Source organism: Zingiber officinale, chromosome 9A (assembly GCF_018446385.1).
Source record: "Zingiber officinale cultivar Zhangliang chromosome 9A, Zo_v1.1, whole genome shotgun sequence".
NCBI classification, from domain to species: Eukaryota; Viridiplantae; Streptophyta; class Magnoliopsida; order Zingiberales; family Zingiberaceae; genus Zingiber; species Zingiber officinale.
The window spans coordinates 41,955,396-41,975,213 of record NC_056002.1 but is presented as its reverse complement, the minus strand read 5'-3'; the positions used below and the strand labels follow the sequence as shown (position 1 = coordinate 41,975,213).

At 35.7% G+C, this 19,818-nt stretch overlaps 1 protein-coding gene across 1 annotated transcript; it reads right to left on the bottom strand.

Annotated features, from left to right (window-relative positions):
* Positions 1–3,286: 3,286 nt before the first annotated feature.
* On the bottom strand, positions 3,287–5,847 carry LOC122021198 (BTB/POZ domain-containing protein At1g30440-like). The gene is made up of 4 exons (XM_042579285.1): positions 5,656–5,847; positions 5,097–5,165; positions 4,128–4,197; positions 3,287–3,597 (listed from the first exon to the last, which is right to left on the bottom strand). Exons 2-4 carry the CDS (start codon positions 5,162–5,164, stop codon positions 3,469–3,471), a joined length of 267 nt encoding a protein of 88 aa, XP_042435219.1. The 5' UTR covers position 5,165; positions 5,656–5,847; the 3' UTR covers positions 3,287–3,468.
* Between the last annotated feature and the right edge of the window lie 13,971 nt (positions 5,848–19,818).

Genomic DNA, 19,818 nt, shown 5'->3' with positions numbered 1-19,818 from the left:
CACCTCCTGAAATCAAAAAATGCACAAGAGCAGATCCCAGAACAAAGAAAAGTAAATATGCTAAAAGGGAAACAAGGAGCATGAAAATGCATAGATAAAGCATGTATAAACTATAAGAATGTGCATCAAAACATGCTAAACAAGTGTATACAATCTACGCACATCAGAGTGATTTTATAGTGGATAAGATTGTGATGAGAGTGAACCCTTGGATTTGTCACCTTAAGAAGATGGATACCAAGTAAAATCCAAGTGTTAGCATTGGTGAGCCTTCGCTTCAAGCACTACAACAAAAATCCTCATAGACATCGGTTTTCCACCGGTGTCTATTTCATTTTCGACCGATGTCTATGAAGCCGATGTAAAAGGTCTGCCATTTTAGACATTGGTTTAAAACCGGTGTAGTATCACTTAACGACACCGATTTTTGAATCGGTTATTAACCGGTATAGTATTATTTAACGACATCGTTTCATCAACGGTGTAAAACTGATGTAATATTGTATGTTAATAACACCAGTTTTGGCAGCGGTAAATGACCGATGTAATATTAGTTAATAACACCGGTTTTGCAGCGGTGAAAAACCGATGTAATATGGATATTTTTTAACAATTTGATTTCCGAAACAATGAAAAACCGACAATAATAATAAAAATACACAAATATTCATAAATTATACAAATATTCTTCATTCAACAATATCCATAAAATATACAAATATTCACAAATTATATAAATAATCTTCTTACAACAGTATTCATAAAATACCCAAACATTCTTTTTACATTAAAAGCTAGCTAATAGATATCAAAATCAATGTAGAACATTCTTTTAACAACACATCAAGGTAGAATCGCACTTCAAATGTAATCTAGCATGCATTCAACCCACTCGAACCGCACTTCATCAATTTCAACTCTGGAGTACTTGAGATTTGTAAACTGTAAAAACACATAAATAATATATTAGTAAAGATGCAATTTTGAAAGCTAGAAATGATAAAGATGCAATTTTGAAAGCTGGAAATGGTAAAGATGCAATTTTGATTTATTTATTTTTCCCAAATATCTGCTCTAGCTCTAACGAGGCCAGTCTAAAGATGCAATTTTGAAAGCTGGAAATCAAGCATTTTGAAAGCTTTTCAGTGATCTGATTTTGGGTTGAGAACTACCAATAAACTAAATTTGGAGTGCAAAATATCTAAACCAAAGAAAGTCTCTTTCTAATTGATACTTGCAACAAAGATAATCTACAATACTTTATACAAAGTTAATTCATGATCAGGATCCAATAATCCACCATATGTCAAATAACTAAAATAAATGTGTACATGTATCAAATAAAATAGAATACTGAGTTTTTAAAGGCTGCTGTGGAAGATAACGAATATAACATAGAATCTAAAACTTTCATATATGACACTTAGTATATGCTGCTTAGAATATAACATAGATAATTTGCTCCTTCTAATTCAAGTGTACAGATTGATAAGAACCGACAACATCATACAACAAATTACTAGGCATGATAATGGTTGAACAAAGAAATATAACTACACAACAAATCCAGTGAAGGAAGCATAGAAGAACAAAGCTACCTCTGATGAAGAGATATACTATTTATTGTACTACCTCTGATGCCATCTTCCAAATCTCATAAGCAAGAATGCAACTGTGCCCTTTGTATACACATGGCTAATAGACATAATACAAATAAGGAGCAAAAGCTATAAAAATCATTGTAACAAAAGCATAGCATCCGGTTTGTATCAAAAAAATCATAGCAAGCACCAGGGGAAAAGCATAGAAATTATCAAAATCACCAGGGGAAAAGCATCCAGTTGTTCACAAAAAAATCATTGTAACATAGAAACACATCAAGCACCAGGGGAAAAGCATAGCAGCAGGCACTGGATATGCAAGTGAGAGTGATATATAATGTTATTCTTACTCACCCAACATTGCATGGCACAACAACCAATTGACCAGTTGAGGTACCAATTAGCCTACCGCTTAAGTAACAAGCCCTTTTATTTAACTGTTCTTGGATGAAATCTCTATTCTGATTTCTTGATGGTACATACTCCACAGGCACTGGATCCACCAATGTGAAATCCTGCAGTAACATCGTTTCCTGCATCTTTCTATATAGATGCCTATAATTGAAAAATATCCCAAAAAAATGATTTGGAGAAGACATCATTCCCAAGGAACAGCAGACTTTTCTGCTATAGAAGAATGGATGATTCTAAAGATCATGTTTAACCTTATCATACATGTTAAGTATAATCATGTCATATAATATCATATGTTTAATATGATTATAGCTTTAATGTTTAATAATTTATTTCCTCAAGAATGTCAGTATGAAGATGAGAAATTATCTTCATAAATTAATTCAAAAAACCAATTACCTATGATTCAGTAAACTTACTTTAACCTTGTTTAATGCATCAAGGAGATTCCTAGGATTAGTGCAACCATCTCGAAAGTATTCTGCAACAGCAATGCTATGAAGAACTTGAAATAAATAGAAAATGATTAAGAGTTCACACAAACAAGAACTACACATAGTAAATAAACTTCTCTTCTTTGGTACGCAAGTCAACAACAAATCATCATGTACTTTAAAAATGAGTAAGATATTAGTTAAAATAGAAATAATTAGAGGAAAAAAATAGACATGTTTCATATAGCAGCCAATTAATACATTTTGACATGGAGAAACAACATCAAACCCTGAGTTGCAACTATTAGGGAGACCTAAAGACAAACAATGTAAAAGCCTTCGCACAAAAAGTAGAAGTGTGGATACCAAATATGCAATTTCTTCTTTCATATCAAACCTAGCAAAGAATCATTGGATCACTGTCATCTTTGGGAAGCAATGAGATTTCAATTAAAATAGAACAAATTTGAGGAATTTTACATTCTTGATTTGTATAATAACTGGTCAATTGATTTTCGTATGGAGAAGAACCAAGTAAAATATAGTCAGTGTAAAATCCTTAAGAGTTGAAGTCGAATTATATTTCAACTAAAATACACATTAAATCAATGACAAATGATAATCAAAGTGAAGAAATAAACAAGTAGACAACATGTTCCATTATCACAACAGTTCACAGAACCTAAACATTCTAAAAATAATAAATCTAAGAATTTATTTGTGATAAAGAATCTTAGCTTGCTGCGCATGAAATTTAATGAATCTGGAATGCAAATGTTAAACACACTAGGAGTTGAAGTCTTATGAAAGGTTAGGTGCAAGAAAAGGTGAGGACGCTAAAGTTAATGCAGGCTGATGACTTTAACTCTGGAATCTACAATATCCATAGTTCACACATGATTACAGTACACTCTTCTTCATAGTACACAACACAGAGTAGGATCCACATGAAGTCAACGTACTCAACACTAACTTCAATAACCATAAGTAAGAATTTAATGTTTAACTTAGCCACAAGTTCAGAACTTAGCCACAAGTTCAAATGCTTGTGCACCACCAGGAACATCAGCCTGTCTTGTCACAATATCTTCTTCATCAGAGTTCTTAATTAACCTTTCCAAAAGGCTACTTTTTGATAACAAAGGAAACTGCAAGAAGTACATGAATTAATTTTATAGCACAAGGAATTTGCCTATCCTCGCAAACTAACTCAAAGCCATGAAATCTAGCACGGATACCAAAAATGATCATTATCCAATATACTACAACATTCAGAATAAATTTGTTTCAAATCCTTCAATGAGATATTTAGAGTGCCTAAAATGGTATGTACTGAATAATCCACATTGCTTGTGAGGCTAGGCCATGATTATATAAATGCCATGACTTGAACCTTAAAACTATGACCAGTAGAATTGAAAAGTAGTTACACCTTCAAATTGTTGCAGCTATGTATTACTTGCGAAACAAATGCAAGTGTAGGAATATTCAAATCAAAACTTGGCTGATGCAAATCAATTTGGAAAAAACTACAACAATATCAAAGCTTTAAAAAAAAACATTCCCACTTCAATTGATTTAAGTTAATAGTATGATTGAGGAATGCAAAAGATATCAATGAACATGACTAACTAGTACAAGCCAATTTCAAGATAAAATTCTGAGTTAGTGCCCTCGCCTTGTGGAGATGGAAGGTCATTTCTTCAACTTCGACAATAACATCACTAGGAAGTCCTGTTGTGCAAAACCTGAAAAATACAAATATATAATTTGATGTCTTATTTCCTTATTCAGGTACAGCCTCTTGAAAGGTTATGTGCGGAAAAAGTGAATACACATGATTTTATTGCATTTGGAAGCTTACGGTAGAAATAAAATTAAGAAACCAATATCAACCTTCTGCAAGGTCTCAGCAATGATGAGACCAACATAATTGGTTATGTTTCAAATGTAGCCAACATAAATATCAGAAAACTATCTTGCAAATCCATAATGTGTCATGAAGTTATAAGGACAAGCATTTCATCTACTGAACCCGTGGGGGCATCTTCAAGTCAGTAACAGCATGCATGCTAGCTGTTTCATTCTCTCAAACGTAGCAGTCGATACTAATTAACACATATCTTGCTCATGCAATTGTAGTCAATATAATCATATGAGAGAACTTTGTTGCCCATCCAATGATTGGAAAAGTAAAACTATGAGAAGCAGGAAATTCAATAGGAAAATTCTGAACTAGGTACCACATCCAGTAAAATGAATTTGCAGAAAACCAGCAATGACATTCTTCTAGATAAGAAGCACAAAACTGATACTTCATAGAGATTTTTGCTAAAAAACTTCATGGAGGTGTAATAGATCAGAGTAAAACCTTTTCAAAGGCAGGACACTTTTTGAATGCCAAAATTATATATGTCATCAATATCATAAATCATATAAGTACTTTAAAATAGAACCAGAAAGTAGCGTGGAGATGTAAATCTCATAAGACATTACCCAAACTACCAAAAATAAAATAAAATGGCAGATCTGAACTACTTAATTCCTGCAGCCTAGAAAAGAAGTAGGTCTAATGACTTCAATTATTATAGAAGTAGATTTCCAGTTGACATCAATAAACGAAGTAAAAGAACAGAATGAACCATACCAAGCTTGCCCTTGTTGGTGGAAGGCATCGGGTTTTGATCCCAGTTTCATGCATGCCATTTTGTACATCCTAAGCAAAGAAAGCTCAAAACAAAAACTCTCAAACAGAATCAAGTAGAAACCAAGAATCCCTAGCCACCACCTTGATTTTAGAGTGTCTTGGTCGATGTTAAGCCTATCTTCTTAAATTGCTAACGAAATCGACAAATCTACAGAAAACCAAAAGAAACACGCTAAGTAGGAAAAAACTTTGCAGCTTGGTTTCCGAGTCCAGTAGCAGACATCCGAAACTCTCAACCAAGAGGAACGCTGAGTTCATCGCCCATCTATCCAACTCTATTAGACTCCTCTCATCTGTGCAACCCTAAAAATGCCTCACCTGAAGCAATGTCAATGGCATTCTCCTAAAACCCACAGATCTGATCCCCAACTCCAACCCTAGTTAAAAATGGGGATTTGAAACAGTAATAGAAGATTAAAAAAAATAAATCTTTTATCCAGAATCAAGGTCGCAGTCCCATGGTAACCTCGGTAAAACGAAGAAGGGCTCCTCTTCTCACCCAAAGGGAGGAGTTGGAGGAGATGCGGTGTGGTTGGACGGAGAAACAAGGGCGTCATGTGTTGATCCTGATCGAGAGAGGAAGGGGCGTCGATCTAAGAAGGGAAAGAGGGAGATGAGGCTGAGAGAGATGGTCGAACGGCCAGCGGCGAGGAGGAAAGTGGTGGCGGCGTTGCGACGGTATACGGTGGACGACGCGATATAGGTTTAGGTTTGGATGGAACTTTGTGAAGTGTTATAAATTTTGGCAGTGGGAAAATTAAATTATTTTATTTTGGTTCATTAACACCAGGTTTTAAAAACCGCTGTTAAAATCGGTGTCTATTAACGAAAAAAAGGGCGCTCATAGAAGCAAAAATCTGCGCTCATAGACACCGGTTTTTGGAAAAACCGATGTAAAATACTCAAAGACATCGGTTTTTGCTTAAAACCGTTGTTGTTCCACTGATGTCTATGAGGATTTTTGTTGTAGTGAAGATATCTATTGTAAATCATCATCGACGAAGCAATTAAAACTATTCACCCCCTCTAGCTCCCAAACTGTTCTAACAAGTGGTATCCGAGCGAGATCGCTCTTTATTGGACTAATCACCGGGAGAACAACTAGTTAGAGGAAGAAGAAGACATTGAAGCTTGAAGCCCTAATTTCAAAATCAAGAAATTATCATTTAAGGAACTCAAGTTCAAAAATAGAGTGTCAAGATGGATTCAGATGTGATATCCGAGCACCTCCACCATTTGGAATTGAAACCTTCGATCTTTGAAAATCAAGGGTCAAAAATTTCTTCATGATGGAAATAGAGCAATAGTTTACTCTAATAGTGGAATTTCAAGCTTTAATAGATAGCAAAGGGAAGCTCCTTAAGAAAAGAAAATGGACCAAGGAGTAACTAAGAAAATATGAGGCAAATGATAAGGTAACCAAAGTTTTGGTTAATTTATTGTCTAACAATATTTTACGCAAAATAGGATATTACAAGAGCGCAAATGAATTGTGGAGCAAATTGACCAAGCTCCATAAAAATCCCTCCACTTTGTCAAATGAAGACAAATTCAAAGAGGGAGACTCTTTAAATAAATAACAAGAGGATTCAAAAGTTGAGAGGTGCTCAACATTCAAGGAGGAAAGTAAAGAAGCATGCAGGGGGGGGGGGCATAGATCATTGACATTGGAACTAGAAAAAGCATCATCATCATCCAAAGTCAATGAGGAGGAAGAAAGTGGCAACCCTACAACCATAACTTGTGAAGGTATATCAATTTCAAATTGCAAAAATAAAAATCGCATTACATGCTTTGAGTGTAGGGAAAAATGACATTATAAGAGCAAATATCCAAAATTGGTTAAGAAAAAGGGTGAAGTGGTATCCAATGGTAAGGAGAAGCCAAAAGAGGTTGGCTCCATGGTACGAAAAGGTAAGGAGCACATTGTATACTTTTTTTGAAATCAGAAGAGATATTATCAGAACCAATATCCAAAGGAAATAATTTCAGCCAAGAAGAAAGGAGGAAGTTTAAATCAAGGGAGAGCTTCCAAGGATAAAACTAAGATACCATTAGTTAATGATACTTATTTATATAATGATAAAAAGCATGCTAGAAATAATTTGTATCATTTTAATGCTATTTATCATGAAAATAGAAAGCATGAAAAATCTAAGGATAATTACAAGTCATTTTATGCTAGGACTAGCATACCTAAGGGTAGGAAGGTAGATAACAGTTTAGGCAAGAAACCGCAACAAGTTAAATATGTGCCTAAATAGAAAAGTGTCCAAGGAAATAATAGAAAATCCACATTTGAGGATTTAAGGATAGAAAATCAAGTTTTGAAGTCAAGACTTAATAAATTAGAGAATACCCTTAAGAAAATGACAATTAGTGTAAAAGGGTCTGAGAGGCAAAACCTAGGTTTAGAAAAACAAGAGTCTTTCAATGGCAAAAGAGGTTGGGGATACAAACCAAAAGCCAAGCAGAATGTGCCTTTGTGCCATAGAGTTTCATATGGTTATGGAACTAATCCTAGGTCTAGGAGTTAAGCCAAGGTTATAAGGGAGGTTACCCCTAGAGTTATACTTAAGAAGATTAGTGTAACCAAGGCTTCTAAGAATCCTAGGAGGGTCATTAGGAAGGTATTAAAGGAAATTATCCCTAGTAAATATCTAGAATACTCAAAGAGCACCAATAGATTTTAGGTTCTTAAAAGTGTGTTCTCTATACCTGATAATGAGCATTTTTATTGGTTATTTTGACTTTTAGACTTATCATTTTTACCTTCTCACATGCTTGATTTGGTGTTTATATTATATTTTGTGAGTAGGAATTCATTTTAGACTTAATTATAAATTTTCTATAAATTGTGGAATTTAATTTCATATTTTTATGTGATTTTGTAGGAAATTCAAAGAGTCATGGATTACGGTCGAGTCAGATTGAATTTGGTTTGATTTAGAGGTCAAATGAAGGAAATCAGCCTGAATTAATATGAACCGTTGATCCAGATTAAGAGAGATCTTGCCCCTTCAGTCAGATCAAGTGATCCAACCTTTCATCCTGATTTAAAGCGATCTAGATCGTTCATAGAGATCAAGGCATCCAAGGGTTCATTTAACAAGTGGAGCTCCAATTCAAACCCAATCCAAAAGTTTACTCTTCAAGCCCAATTTCATCCTCTTATTGGATCCGAATCCCATTAACCCAAAATCTCAACTTCTCAACCCAATATCCAAAATCCAAAAGCCCACTTTTAATCCTATTAGTTATTGGATTCGGATTCCTCTCCTTAACTCAAAACCCGAACCCGTTAAGAACCCTTCTCCTTATTCTCTCCACGCACGTCACAAGAAAGGAGATTCTTCTCTCGCGATTTTCTTCCTCGCAACACACCTAGGGCACGCAGACTTCCCCCACCGGCACCTCCATCTTCTTCCTCTTCTCTCCGACCAGCGGCTCAACTTCTCCCCTTACCTTTACTGCCGCCAGCCGGCCATCCATAGCCCACACATCTTCTTCTCAGATTCAAGCGACGACGACAGCGAGCTCAAGTGGTGGGAGCAACGGGTTTTGGCAGCGGTTTCCGACCAACTCCACCTCGCTGGAGGGGTTCTCCGGTGTGACATCCATCTTCCGATCACCTTCTGGCAGATTCACCACCTGGGGTTTAGGCGGCAGATTCCAGAGGCGGCGGTTCTTCCTTCCACAGCAGCACCACCTTCATTTTTAGCCATTTCCAGTCGAGGGTTCTCTGTTGGAAGATCCGTTCATCCTCGTCGGTGTTGAAGCTAGCAGCGAGTCCATCAGAGTGCTACTATTCACCGATTTGGGGGTTCCGAGCCGGGTCTCCGTGTGACAGCGGAGATAGTAGTTGGTATCATAAGAAGTTGTGTGGATTGTAGTTGGAATTCTTAGGTTATTTCATGTTAATAACTTAGTTTAATTCTGTTCATTGCTTAAATTTGCTTGTGTTGAAGTTATTTCATTGAATGCTTGTAGCTAATTTGATATTTCATGTTTAAATTGTATTAATTATGCTTAATTAGTTTCACGCCTACAATGTGTTCGATGAATTGCTTCAATCAAGAGTTAGGTTTAATTTGATGCATTTTAGTTTGTTTAATTCTTGTTTTGTCTTGTTCTGTCAATTTAGTTAAGTTCTAGTTTTGATTGAATACAATTAGGGTAGATTAGCTTAGGTTTTTTTAATGTTTTAGGTTTTGTTATATGCTTTAGGTTTCATTATATGCTTAGTTTAGTTAATGCTCTACTTTATGTCTTTTATTTTCTGCAATTGTAGTTAAGTTAGATTTAGCTTTTCTTTACTTGTATTATCTTTCATTTATTAGATTAGGTTTCATTTAATGCTTTTGTCATTTCGTTCCTTAGTTTATTTGTATTGATAGTTAATTCATAGTGTAGAGTGACAATGCGTTGTGGATTAATTATTCACACTTAGTTAGATTTCATTCCGCATTAGAGTAATTTCTTACTTGTCTTGCTTTTAATTTGTTAGGTTTAGAATCAAAATCCAAAATCCCATTTCCATATAAAAAAAATCACAAAAATAGAAATAACGTACGATCCTAAGTTTACCATCCTATCATTGCTTTCGTTGGTGGACGATCCGAGTCATTCCTATGCTACATTAGCGTAGGAGGGGTTTGGTATTTCATTATTTGATGCCCAATTCACGACAAATTGGGCCGTAATCAATACTTTATATGGGTTTAGAAAGTGTTAACTCTAAATGAAATGGTGGTTAACCCAACCATGGTAAAATTGACACTTTAGGATATTTTCAAGGTAATGTTAAACCTTGAAAATGAAGGTTTAAATTTTTACTCTTGAAAGAGTAAGAATGTGCCAATAATTTGAGGAATTGATGATTAAATTAGCACAATTAGGAGAGAAGTCGAAGAAATATTAAGTTAGAATTTTGACATTTTCTAGGGAGAAAAAGGGCAAACTTAGGCTTATTTTAAATTTTGCAATTAGTTAGTGATACTTGGATAGAACATCAAGGTATTTTTTATTATGCTCAAAGGATGTTCACATATCTCCATAATGACATGATATTGTCCATTTTGGGTATAGGGCCTCACGACTTTGCTCTTGAACTCTACCCAAAAGGGCTCATTCCAATAGAGATATCTTATATCCTTTAAACTTATGATCTTTTCCATATCTTTCTAATATAAGACTTTGATTGTATCCCAACAATCATTCCTTCAAATGAAGGACCATAATTACTTTGGTGGTTCGAGCATCCGGTCACCCTTAACCTTCTATGAGTCTTCCCTGTGAGCATCCAGACACCCTTGACCTGCCCTGGCCTCCCTGTGAGAATCTGGTCACCCCAGTAAGGATCCTCTGGTCCGCAAATTGCGGACCAGGGGATGGTCCACTGATGTGGACCCTTGATTTGGATGGATCCTACTTATTTAAAAATGGGGTCCATCCAAATCAAGAGTCCTCATGTAATGGACCATCCTCTGGTCCGCAATTTGCGGACCAGAGGATCTGCTCTCCGGTCACCCTGACCTTCTTTGGGTCTCTCTATGAGTATTCTACATCCAATCATCCTAACCTGCTTAGGCCTCCCCGTAAGAATCTAGTCACCTTGACCTGCTCTGGGCCCTCCCTCAACTTCGTTAAGGCCACTCCACATGGCATCTGGTTTGAACCATGACTCTGATCTCATTTGTTGTGCCCAAAAGATGTTCACATATTTCCATAATGGCATGATATTATCCACTTTGGGCATAGACTCTCATGACTTTGCTCTTGGGCTTTACCCAAAAGGCCTAATTCCAATGGAGATATCTTACATCCTTTTAAACCTGTGATATTTTTCATATCTTTTCAATATGTGACTTTGATGGTATCCCAACATATTGGGCATGAAGTTCTAGTCAAGGGAATTGGGTATGAAGTCCTGGTTGAGTGGACTGAGCAGAAGACTTGGCTGATCAAGGACATCGAGCATAAGTTCTTGGAGTAGCAAACATCGGGCAGAAGTCTAGGCGGGTCAAGGATCGGACTTCTAGCGGAAGTCCTAGAGTCAAGGTTGGAGCTAAGCAAAAACCAAACAAATGTTTGGTAAAGATAATCTCTCCTGAGAGGAGTAAGTGAGAATGCAATAATAGACATTGGTTCGACCTAGGATTTCAGTGAAATCCAAAGTCAAAACTAGACAGTCCCGAGACTGTGCAAATTATTATATTTGTTGGTTGCTACTCGAAAAATCTAGAGGTTCCACTGTACAAAAATTTTGTACAAAGGTCTGAACCTTTTCCTAGCTACCATGTGTTCTTTTAAATTAAATTTTGAATCACCTGCGGAACTTAACACGTTTGATCCAAAACTTAATCTATTTGTTCTTTTAGGTTTTGACTTGGATCTCCTGCGGAACTTAACACGTTTGATCCAAATCACCTAAGTTATTAATTCCATTAAATATTAATTTCCAAAATTGGTTCCCAGTACTGACGTGGCGAGGCACATGACCTTCTTGGATATGGGAGCAACCACCACCGACTAGACAAAACCTTTTAAGGAAAACTAATATTTAATTTCCTAAAATAACTTTAGGTCAACCGAAAAGAACAATCAAATCACAAGGAAAAAAAACAAAAGAACACTATATCGAAAACAAATTCGAAACACTAGAATCGTATGCCTCTTGTATTTAGTATTATTTCCAAAAATAACTAGTATGATGCGGAAAGAAAAATTACTAGTTATACCTTTTAGAAAAACCTCTTGATCTTCTACCGTATTCCTCTTCTAACCTCGGACGTTGTGTGTGCAACGATCTTCCGATATGAGAACCACCTAGGCACCTTCTTCCTTCTTCCTTCAAGTTTCGGCCAAGCACAAGAACTTTCAAAGGATGAAGAATTTTCCACCAACCAAGCTCCAAGGGATGCATGCTTTCTCTCCTTCTTCTCCTTCCTTGATCCAGCCACATCCTCCAAGCTCCAAGAGATGATAGATTTCGACCACAACAAGAGAAGAGAAGAGAAAGGGAAGGGCCGGCCACCACACCAAGGAAAAGAGGGAGAAAAATAGAATAGAGTCCTTAGCCTTGAAGCCTCCTCTACCCCTCTTTTATAATCCTTGGTCTTAGCAAATAAGGAAAATTTAATAAAAATTTCCTTAATTCTTTTGTCATTGAAAAGGAAAATTTATTTAATTAAAACAATTTTCTCTTTTCAAATTACAATGGCCGGCCATAACAAATAAAATCTCCAAGCAAATAAAATTTTAAACACCAATTAAAACTTCCTTATTTGCTTCCGAAAATTTAAAAATTTCTCCAATAATTTTTATCCCTTCATGATTGATTTATAAAAAGGAAATTTAATAAATTAAAATCTTTCTTTTAAACATGTGGATAAAAAGAAAGTTATCTCTATAAATTAAAAACTCTTTTAATCTACAAATAAGGAAAGATATCAAATCTTTTCTTAATCTTTTGTAGAAACTTATAAAAGAGAATATTTAATTTTAAACTCTCTTTTAAATCATGAACATGGTTAAAAAGGAAAGTTTTCTTAAAATTTAAAATCCTCCTTTAATCGACAAATAAGGAAAGATTTCAAATTTTAAACTCTCTTTTAAACATATAGATGATTTACAAATTAGGAAAATTTTTACCAAAAATTAAAACCATCCTTTTAAACTACAAATAAGGAAAGAAATTAATCTCTTCTCTTAATCTTTTATAGAAAACTATAAAAGGAAATTTTTAATTTTTAAACTCTCTTTTAAAATTATGATATCCACATAAGAAATAATTTTAATAAAAATCCTTTTTAATATTCTAGTGGCCGGCCACCTAAGCTTGGGACCCAAGCTTTGGCCGGCCACCTACATGGCTCATCCACTTGGTCTTGGCCCTAGCTTGGGTTCCAAGCTAGCTTGGCCGCCCCATTGGATGGGTAAGAAGGTGGGTATGGGGTGGGTATAAATCTCCATATACTAGAGGCTACGATAGGGACCGAGAGGAGGAATTGGTTTTGGTCTCCCGATAAAATTATCGCCCCCAACACACAACTTAATTTTATCAATAATAATTCATTCCACTAGAGAACTATTATTGAACTACCGCACCAATCTCAAATTACATTTTGGGCTCCTTCTTATCATGAGTGTGTTAGTCTCCCTGTGTTTAAGATAACAATTGTCCAATAATTAAGTAAGTTACTGACAACTCACTTAATTAATATCTAGCTCCAAGAGTAGTACCACTCAACTTCATCGTCATGTCGGACTAAGTCCACCTGCAGGGTTTAACATGACAATCCTTATGAGCTCCTCTTGGGGACATTCTCAACCTAGATTACTAGGACACAGTTTCTTCTATAATCAACAACACACACTATAAGTGATATCATTTCCCAACTTATCGGGCTTATTGATTCATCGAACTAAATCTCACCCATTGATAAATTAAAGAAATAAATATCAAATATATGTGCTTGTTATTATATTAGGATTAAGAGCACACACTTCCATAATAACTGAGGTCTTTGTTCCTTTATAAAGTCAGTATAAAAGAAACGACCTCTAATGGTCCTACTCAATACACTCTTAGTGTACTAGTGTAATTATATAGTTAAGATAAACTAACACCTAATTACACTACGACCTTTCAATGGTTTGTTCCTTTCCATCATGGTCGTGAGCTACTGTTTATAATTTATAAGGTACTGATAACATGATCTTCTGTGTGTGACACCACACACCATGTTATCTACAATATAAATTAATTGAACAACTACATTTATCACAAATATAGACATTTGACCAATGTGATTCTTATTTCTAGATAAATATTTTATACCAAAAGCTAGACTTTTAGTATACATTCTAATAATATTATGCATATTTTTTTTTTAACTCTGTGGTGCAGGAAATTGAAGATGAAAGTTGGCTAAAAAAGGGATCTCTAGGACTCCGGGAAGGGTCCAGATGCTCGAATTAGGTCTAGATGCCTGAATTGGCTGAACCTAGGCACCCGAGTAGAGGAGTCGACACATGTTGATTGGCCATCATAAGTCAAAATCCAGCAGCCAGATCGAGTCCGGGCACCAAGAGATAGATAAACTTTGGCGGATAGACCTTCGCTGAGGTCACTCAACGTAAGCTTGATGGGGGCGACCAGGCTGGTTCAGGCGCCCAGACAAGGCTATAAAAAGAGGATTCGACCAGAACCTTGAACACATCATTCCAAATGACTTCCATGCTTGTGTGCTACTCCAAAAAGCTCTCCATGATGCCGAGACGTTCCTCCTACGATGATAGTTAATCTTATATTCTAAAGTCATCAGTGATAGGACCTTGAGTATGGCTAGAGGAGGGGGGGGGGGGGTGAATAGCCTTTCTTTGAATTTTCACCTACAATTTGTTAGCGGAAGCACACAAAGAAATGAAATTGAAAAATAATAAGAGAACAAGGCTAACTCTTCGATTTACTTGGTCTCCCCCTCCTTGAGGTGACTAATCCAAGGCACACACACCCAATCAAGCTCCACTAAGATCTTCTCCTTTTCAATCCAAGAGTGATGGTGGAGAAACCTTTACAAGATGATCTTCTCCTTTTACAAGTTTTTGATGAGCTTAGGGAGGAGAGAATAAGAGTAGTAAGACTGGAAGATCACTTGGAAAGCTTAAACAGTAATTTGAATCAGTTGAGTTATTCTTTCCAAGCTCTCAACTTTATATATAGTATGCTGGAATTCGCGACATCAGTCGACTGCTAAAACATGCAGTCGAATGCGTCATCATCCCAACGGCATTATACCAGTCAACTGTTGAAATATGCAGTCGACTGAACCAGACGACTGCATGTTTCATCAGTCGACTGGTGACTGTGGACTGAGCGAACAGAGGCATTCTGTTCGCTCCCAGTCGACTGCATCAGTCGACTGGTGTCCGGAGTTGCTCTTGAAGTCTTCCTCCTCAGCCTTTGTCCCTCAGATGCACTCAAGCCTGCAGCTATTCTTCGTGCCATCCTTCACATTGCCTTGAGATTCACTTCCCTTCACTCCATTTGCTTCTTGTCTGTGGTCCATCGGATGCACCATCCTTCACCAATCTTCAAGAATCTGAGCCATGAAACTTTCCAAGCTTGTGCAATCTACCAAGTCCTGTGTAACGCCCGCCCTCCCTGCTAACTCTAAGGGACGGGACTACGATACTCCATGTACAAATTTTTCTTTTTAAAACAGCGGAAGACTTAAAATAATTTTCTTAGTTTAATAAAAACTTTTCTTTTGTTTTTCTTTTCATCAAATCTGAACTACACTATCATGGCATCAATAACATGATATCAAAATTAGTAGAAACATAACATCAAGTCACACATACAGTACTACAATTCATGATATCAAAGTATAGTTCTTTAAAAGTTTTTAAAGCAGGTTCTTATTTGGTTGCCTAGCCACTGCCACACACATCTCCTTGCCTCTCCTGCTGCTCCTTTAGCTCATCCAGCTTTTTCCTTTATCTGTGGTACAAGGAAAGTAAGCTATGAGCACTCATGGCTCAGTAAGTTCCTTTCCTACTCACTAAAACCAAAAATCATCACATGATCAAAGAATGTCTCAACATAACATGATCTCAACTAGTCATGGCATAACATATCATACTCTTTAAGCATATCATGCAACATAACAAAATCATAACTAGTCATGACATATCATCTCTTAAAGCATAGCATGAAACATAACATAATCATATCTAATCATGGCATATCATAGTATCATCATAAGGTGGCATGGCATATCAAGCTCTTAAAGCATAGCATGAAACATAACATAATCGTATCTAATCATGACATATCATAAATCATAGCATCATCACAACATGATCATAAGGTATATGCAATATGATTTTGAAAACATGTATCCGAAAAACATGTGTATGTCTCATGATCTTTAAAAATCATTTCTTCTTACATATATACTTGAACATAATATCAACATAATCAGGGCCCCGGCTTGTACCACACATAGATAAATCACGTAGATATGCGCGCTTCCTAAGTATATCCAAGGTAGCAAGTCTTGAATCATACTAGGAACTAGGTCCGGATCACATAGCCATAGACCTAGGGGCGTACTAAGGAGCCCATCCCTTTGTTTTTACTAGCCTGGATCACACAGCCAAAGACCTAGGGGCTGATTAGGAGCCCACCCTTGGTACAAGCCTTACAAAGTAAAGTAGCATGTATAAAAATGCATCATTTAGTCACATAGCATATCATAGAAGTATGCATCACTTAGGCATACGTTATGTCATAAAAGTATGCATCACTTAGGCATACATCATATCATAAATAGTATGCATCACTTAGGCATACATCATGTCATAAAAAGTATGCATCACTTAGGTATACATCATGTCATAAAAGCATGCATATTTTCACCACATAGCATATCATGAGAGCATGCATATTTTAAGCACATAGCATATCATCAAAGCATGCATATTTCTATCCACATAGCATATTATGAAAGCATGCATATTTTAAGCACATAGCATATCATCAAAGCATGCATATTTCTATCCACATAACATATCATGAAAGCATGCATATTTTAAGCACATAGCATATCATCAAAGCATGCATATTTCTAAGCACATATCATATCATGGAAAGTATAAATCACAAGCATACATGTTTAAGCATAAGGGTGTATCATGTGATTATACTATCATAAGAAACATGGTAACATAGTTAGCTTGGGTTCTAAGCTTCCTAATCCCTTGGGTTCTTATCATGGCCGAACCCCCCCTTAGATCTCAATTTAGGTAAAAACAACCTCCAAGCATGTGGAACCTAAATTATCATCACATAAATTTCATAGGAAGTATTATAAGCATGATTAACTTGGTTTCTAAGTTCTCCAAGTCCCTAAACTTCATGTGGCCGAACTCTATCAGGTGTGAAACAAGGTCCCAAATGTCATGAAAGCATGGAAACCTTAAACCATATTTATAGCATTTTTTTCCAAGTAACATAGTAAGCATATTTGAGCTAGTTCCTAAGTTCTTCAAGCCCTTAACATATGTCATGGCCGAAATTTAACAAGTATTCATTAGGGCTAAAAGCAAGCATACAAACATGTGAACTTGAACTAACATCATGTATAAATTCATAATAAGGCATCATACAATGGGTATGGCCGAAACTTACCCTAGCCTCATTTTAGTTCATTAAACAACATATAGCATGAGAACTTTGGCTTTCTACTTATCATATTTCATGTAGAGTGACATGAGCATATTTAATTTTTGTTCTAGGGTTTCTAGGGCATCTATCCCTTCATGGCTGAAACATACAATAGTCCATTTAGGTCATGGAAAAATTATACAAGCATATGACTCAATCAACATATTATCATATTTCCATAAGAAGCATTTTTAACACAATTGGTTTCAATTCTAAGGCCTCTAGGTCATTTAAACCCTACTTGGCCGAGACTCATCAGTGTTTAAATTTGCTTCAAATAGCCTAAAAGCATAGGAAGTCATACAAGTTTCATAGCATGTACAAAGACAAGCATAATAAACATACATGTGAATTGTGTCTTAGGTTTCCTAGGTTTCTTTCCTTTTTCTTTTATTTTTCCTCATGGATGAAACCTACCAATCTCTAAACTAGGTTTTAAGTGGCCTAAAGCATGGAAAACCTAAGTAAGTTTCATGGCAAAAATTACTAAGAGCATCATATACAAATTTGGTTCATAAACAAGCTAGGACCCTTGTGATCTTACATGTCATATATCATGTAACTAAATTCTCTATACCCTAATTAAGCATGAGAGCATTAAACAACTTTCATATCTTAATATCACAGAGGTCTTGAGCATGTTAAAATTTTGTTTAAGCTTTTTAAGCTATCCATCTTATCATGGCCGAAAATCTTAATGAAGAGTTCATGAATTTCTAGCAATATTCAACATGCAATTCTTTAAGAGAACTCTATATTCTATCATATAAACATGGTTACTTAAATTTAAAGGTCTTCCTAACCCTAAGCTCTTTTCTTGGCCGAAACATATGAGTGGATTTCTTTTGGTTCCAAGTAACTTTTAAGCAAGAAAAACCAACAAAAGACCCTTAGTAATTCATGGAGGAAATCTTGTACTAGTTTGGTTAAACAATGATTTCCCTAACCTCTTTACAATATTTTTGGCCGAAATTCTAGGGTTAGGTACTCCTCTGACCAAGCATCATATAGGTATAAAAACATGAAGGAAAACCTTCCTACATAGCATAGAAAAATATCATGAAATGAGGACTTGTTTAAACCTTCCTAGATTTGAAAACTCTTCTTTGGCCAAATTTTTCTTAAATTCTATTCTAGGTTTTCTAATCCTCATAAATTCCGAAAAGCACATAAAACGCCTTGTACCACAGGTGAGGGGAAGCTTACTTCCTTTTCGCTTGTGGATCTAAGGTGCGGTGATGGAAGAAGTAGCCTCTTCTTCTAGTTCCCTTCCCTTGATTCCTTGCTAAGTCCTCCTTGTATCTTAGGCTTTCTTAGGAGAAAACCTTGGCTTGGGCCGAAGATGGAGGAGAGGGAACTGAGGGTTCGGTGAGGGAGAGGGAGGATGAGGGAAAATGAGAGAAAATAGAATTTTTCCTTTACATCATTTTTTTTTATATTAAGGGGGAAGAGGTAGCAAAATTGGTTTTTGCTTTCCTTCTCCTTTAACCCATTTTCTATTTTCTTTTATTTATTTTATTTTCTAATTTATTCTCATCATTTATGATGAGAACAAGGGGGAATGAATCCCCTTCATTCTCCATTTAATGTCACGGCAAGAGAGGGAAAAAGAGAGAGAAAGGGAGGAAGGCAAATTGCCTTTCTCTTGCTCTTTTCTTGCTTTCTCTTCTTAGATCTTTACTCCTATCTTTATCATGCATTCCCTTTCCTTGCTATCAATGTCTTCTCTCTATCCCAATTGGTTTCTACTAATTAATTCTATAAATTATAATATAAGAGGTTCAAGGTTCAATCTTTGACCTCCTCTTCTTTTTATTTCATTTTATTTCTTTTTGCTTCAACTCACTTCTTATTATTTTTCTAAGGCAAAATTCATCATTCTCTTATTTATCTTAAAAGTTTAGTGGGTGTTACATCCTGCACAACTTGAGTACATATTAGAATCAATGTAAAGTCTAACTTAAATCCTTTGACACACACATCAAAAATAAAGATCATCCTATTTAATCCTAGGTCGATTGTATCAACAATCAGTATATTTATTTTTATTACTTTCACTTTAAATTTTGAATTCTCTTGTAATATTCAAGTTATTAGTGGATTTACCATAAAAAACACTCAACAAATACAAGCCTTGGAGTATGAGTCGTCATAGACTTTGAATCAAGTAAAAAAAATAACATATTAGCGATTGTTTTTTCTTTACTTTATTTTATGTCATGTATTCTCTGTTTTCTTAAAAAAAAAAGTAAAAAAGTGACTTGCGCTATTCACCCCCCGCCCCACTAGTGTGCTTTTACGATCCTATAATTGGTATCAGAGCGGGGACACTCTGAATTGACGCAACCACCATAGGAGCATTTAGTTACTTTTTTGAATTTTTTAAAAACAAAGAATATATTTCATTTATTTTTGTTTTGCGAGAAT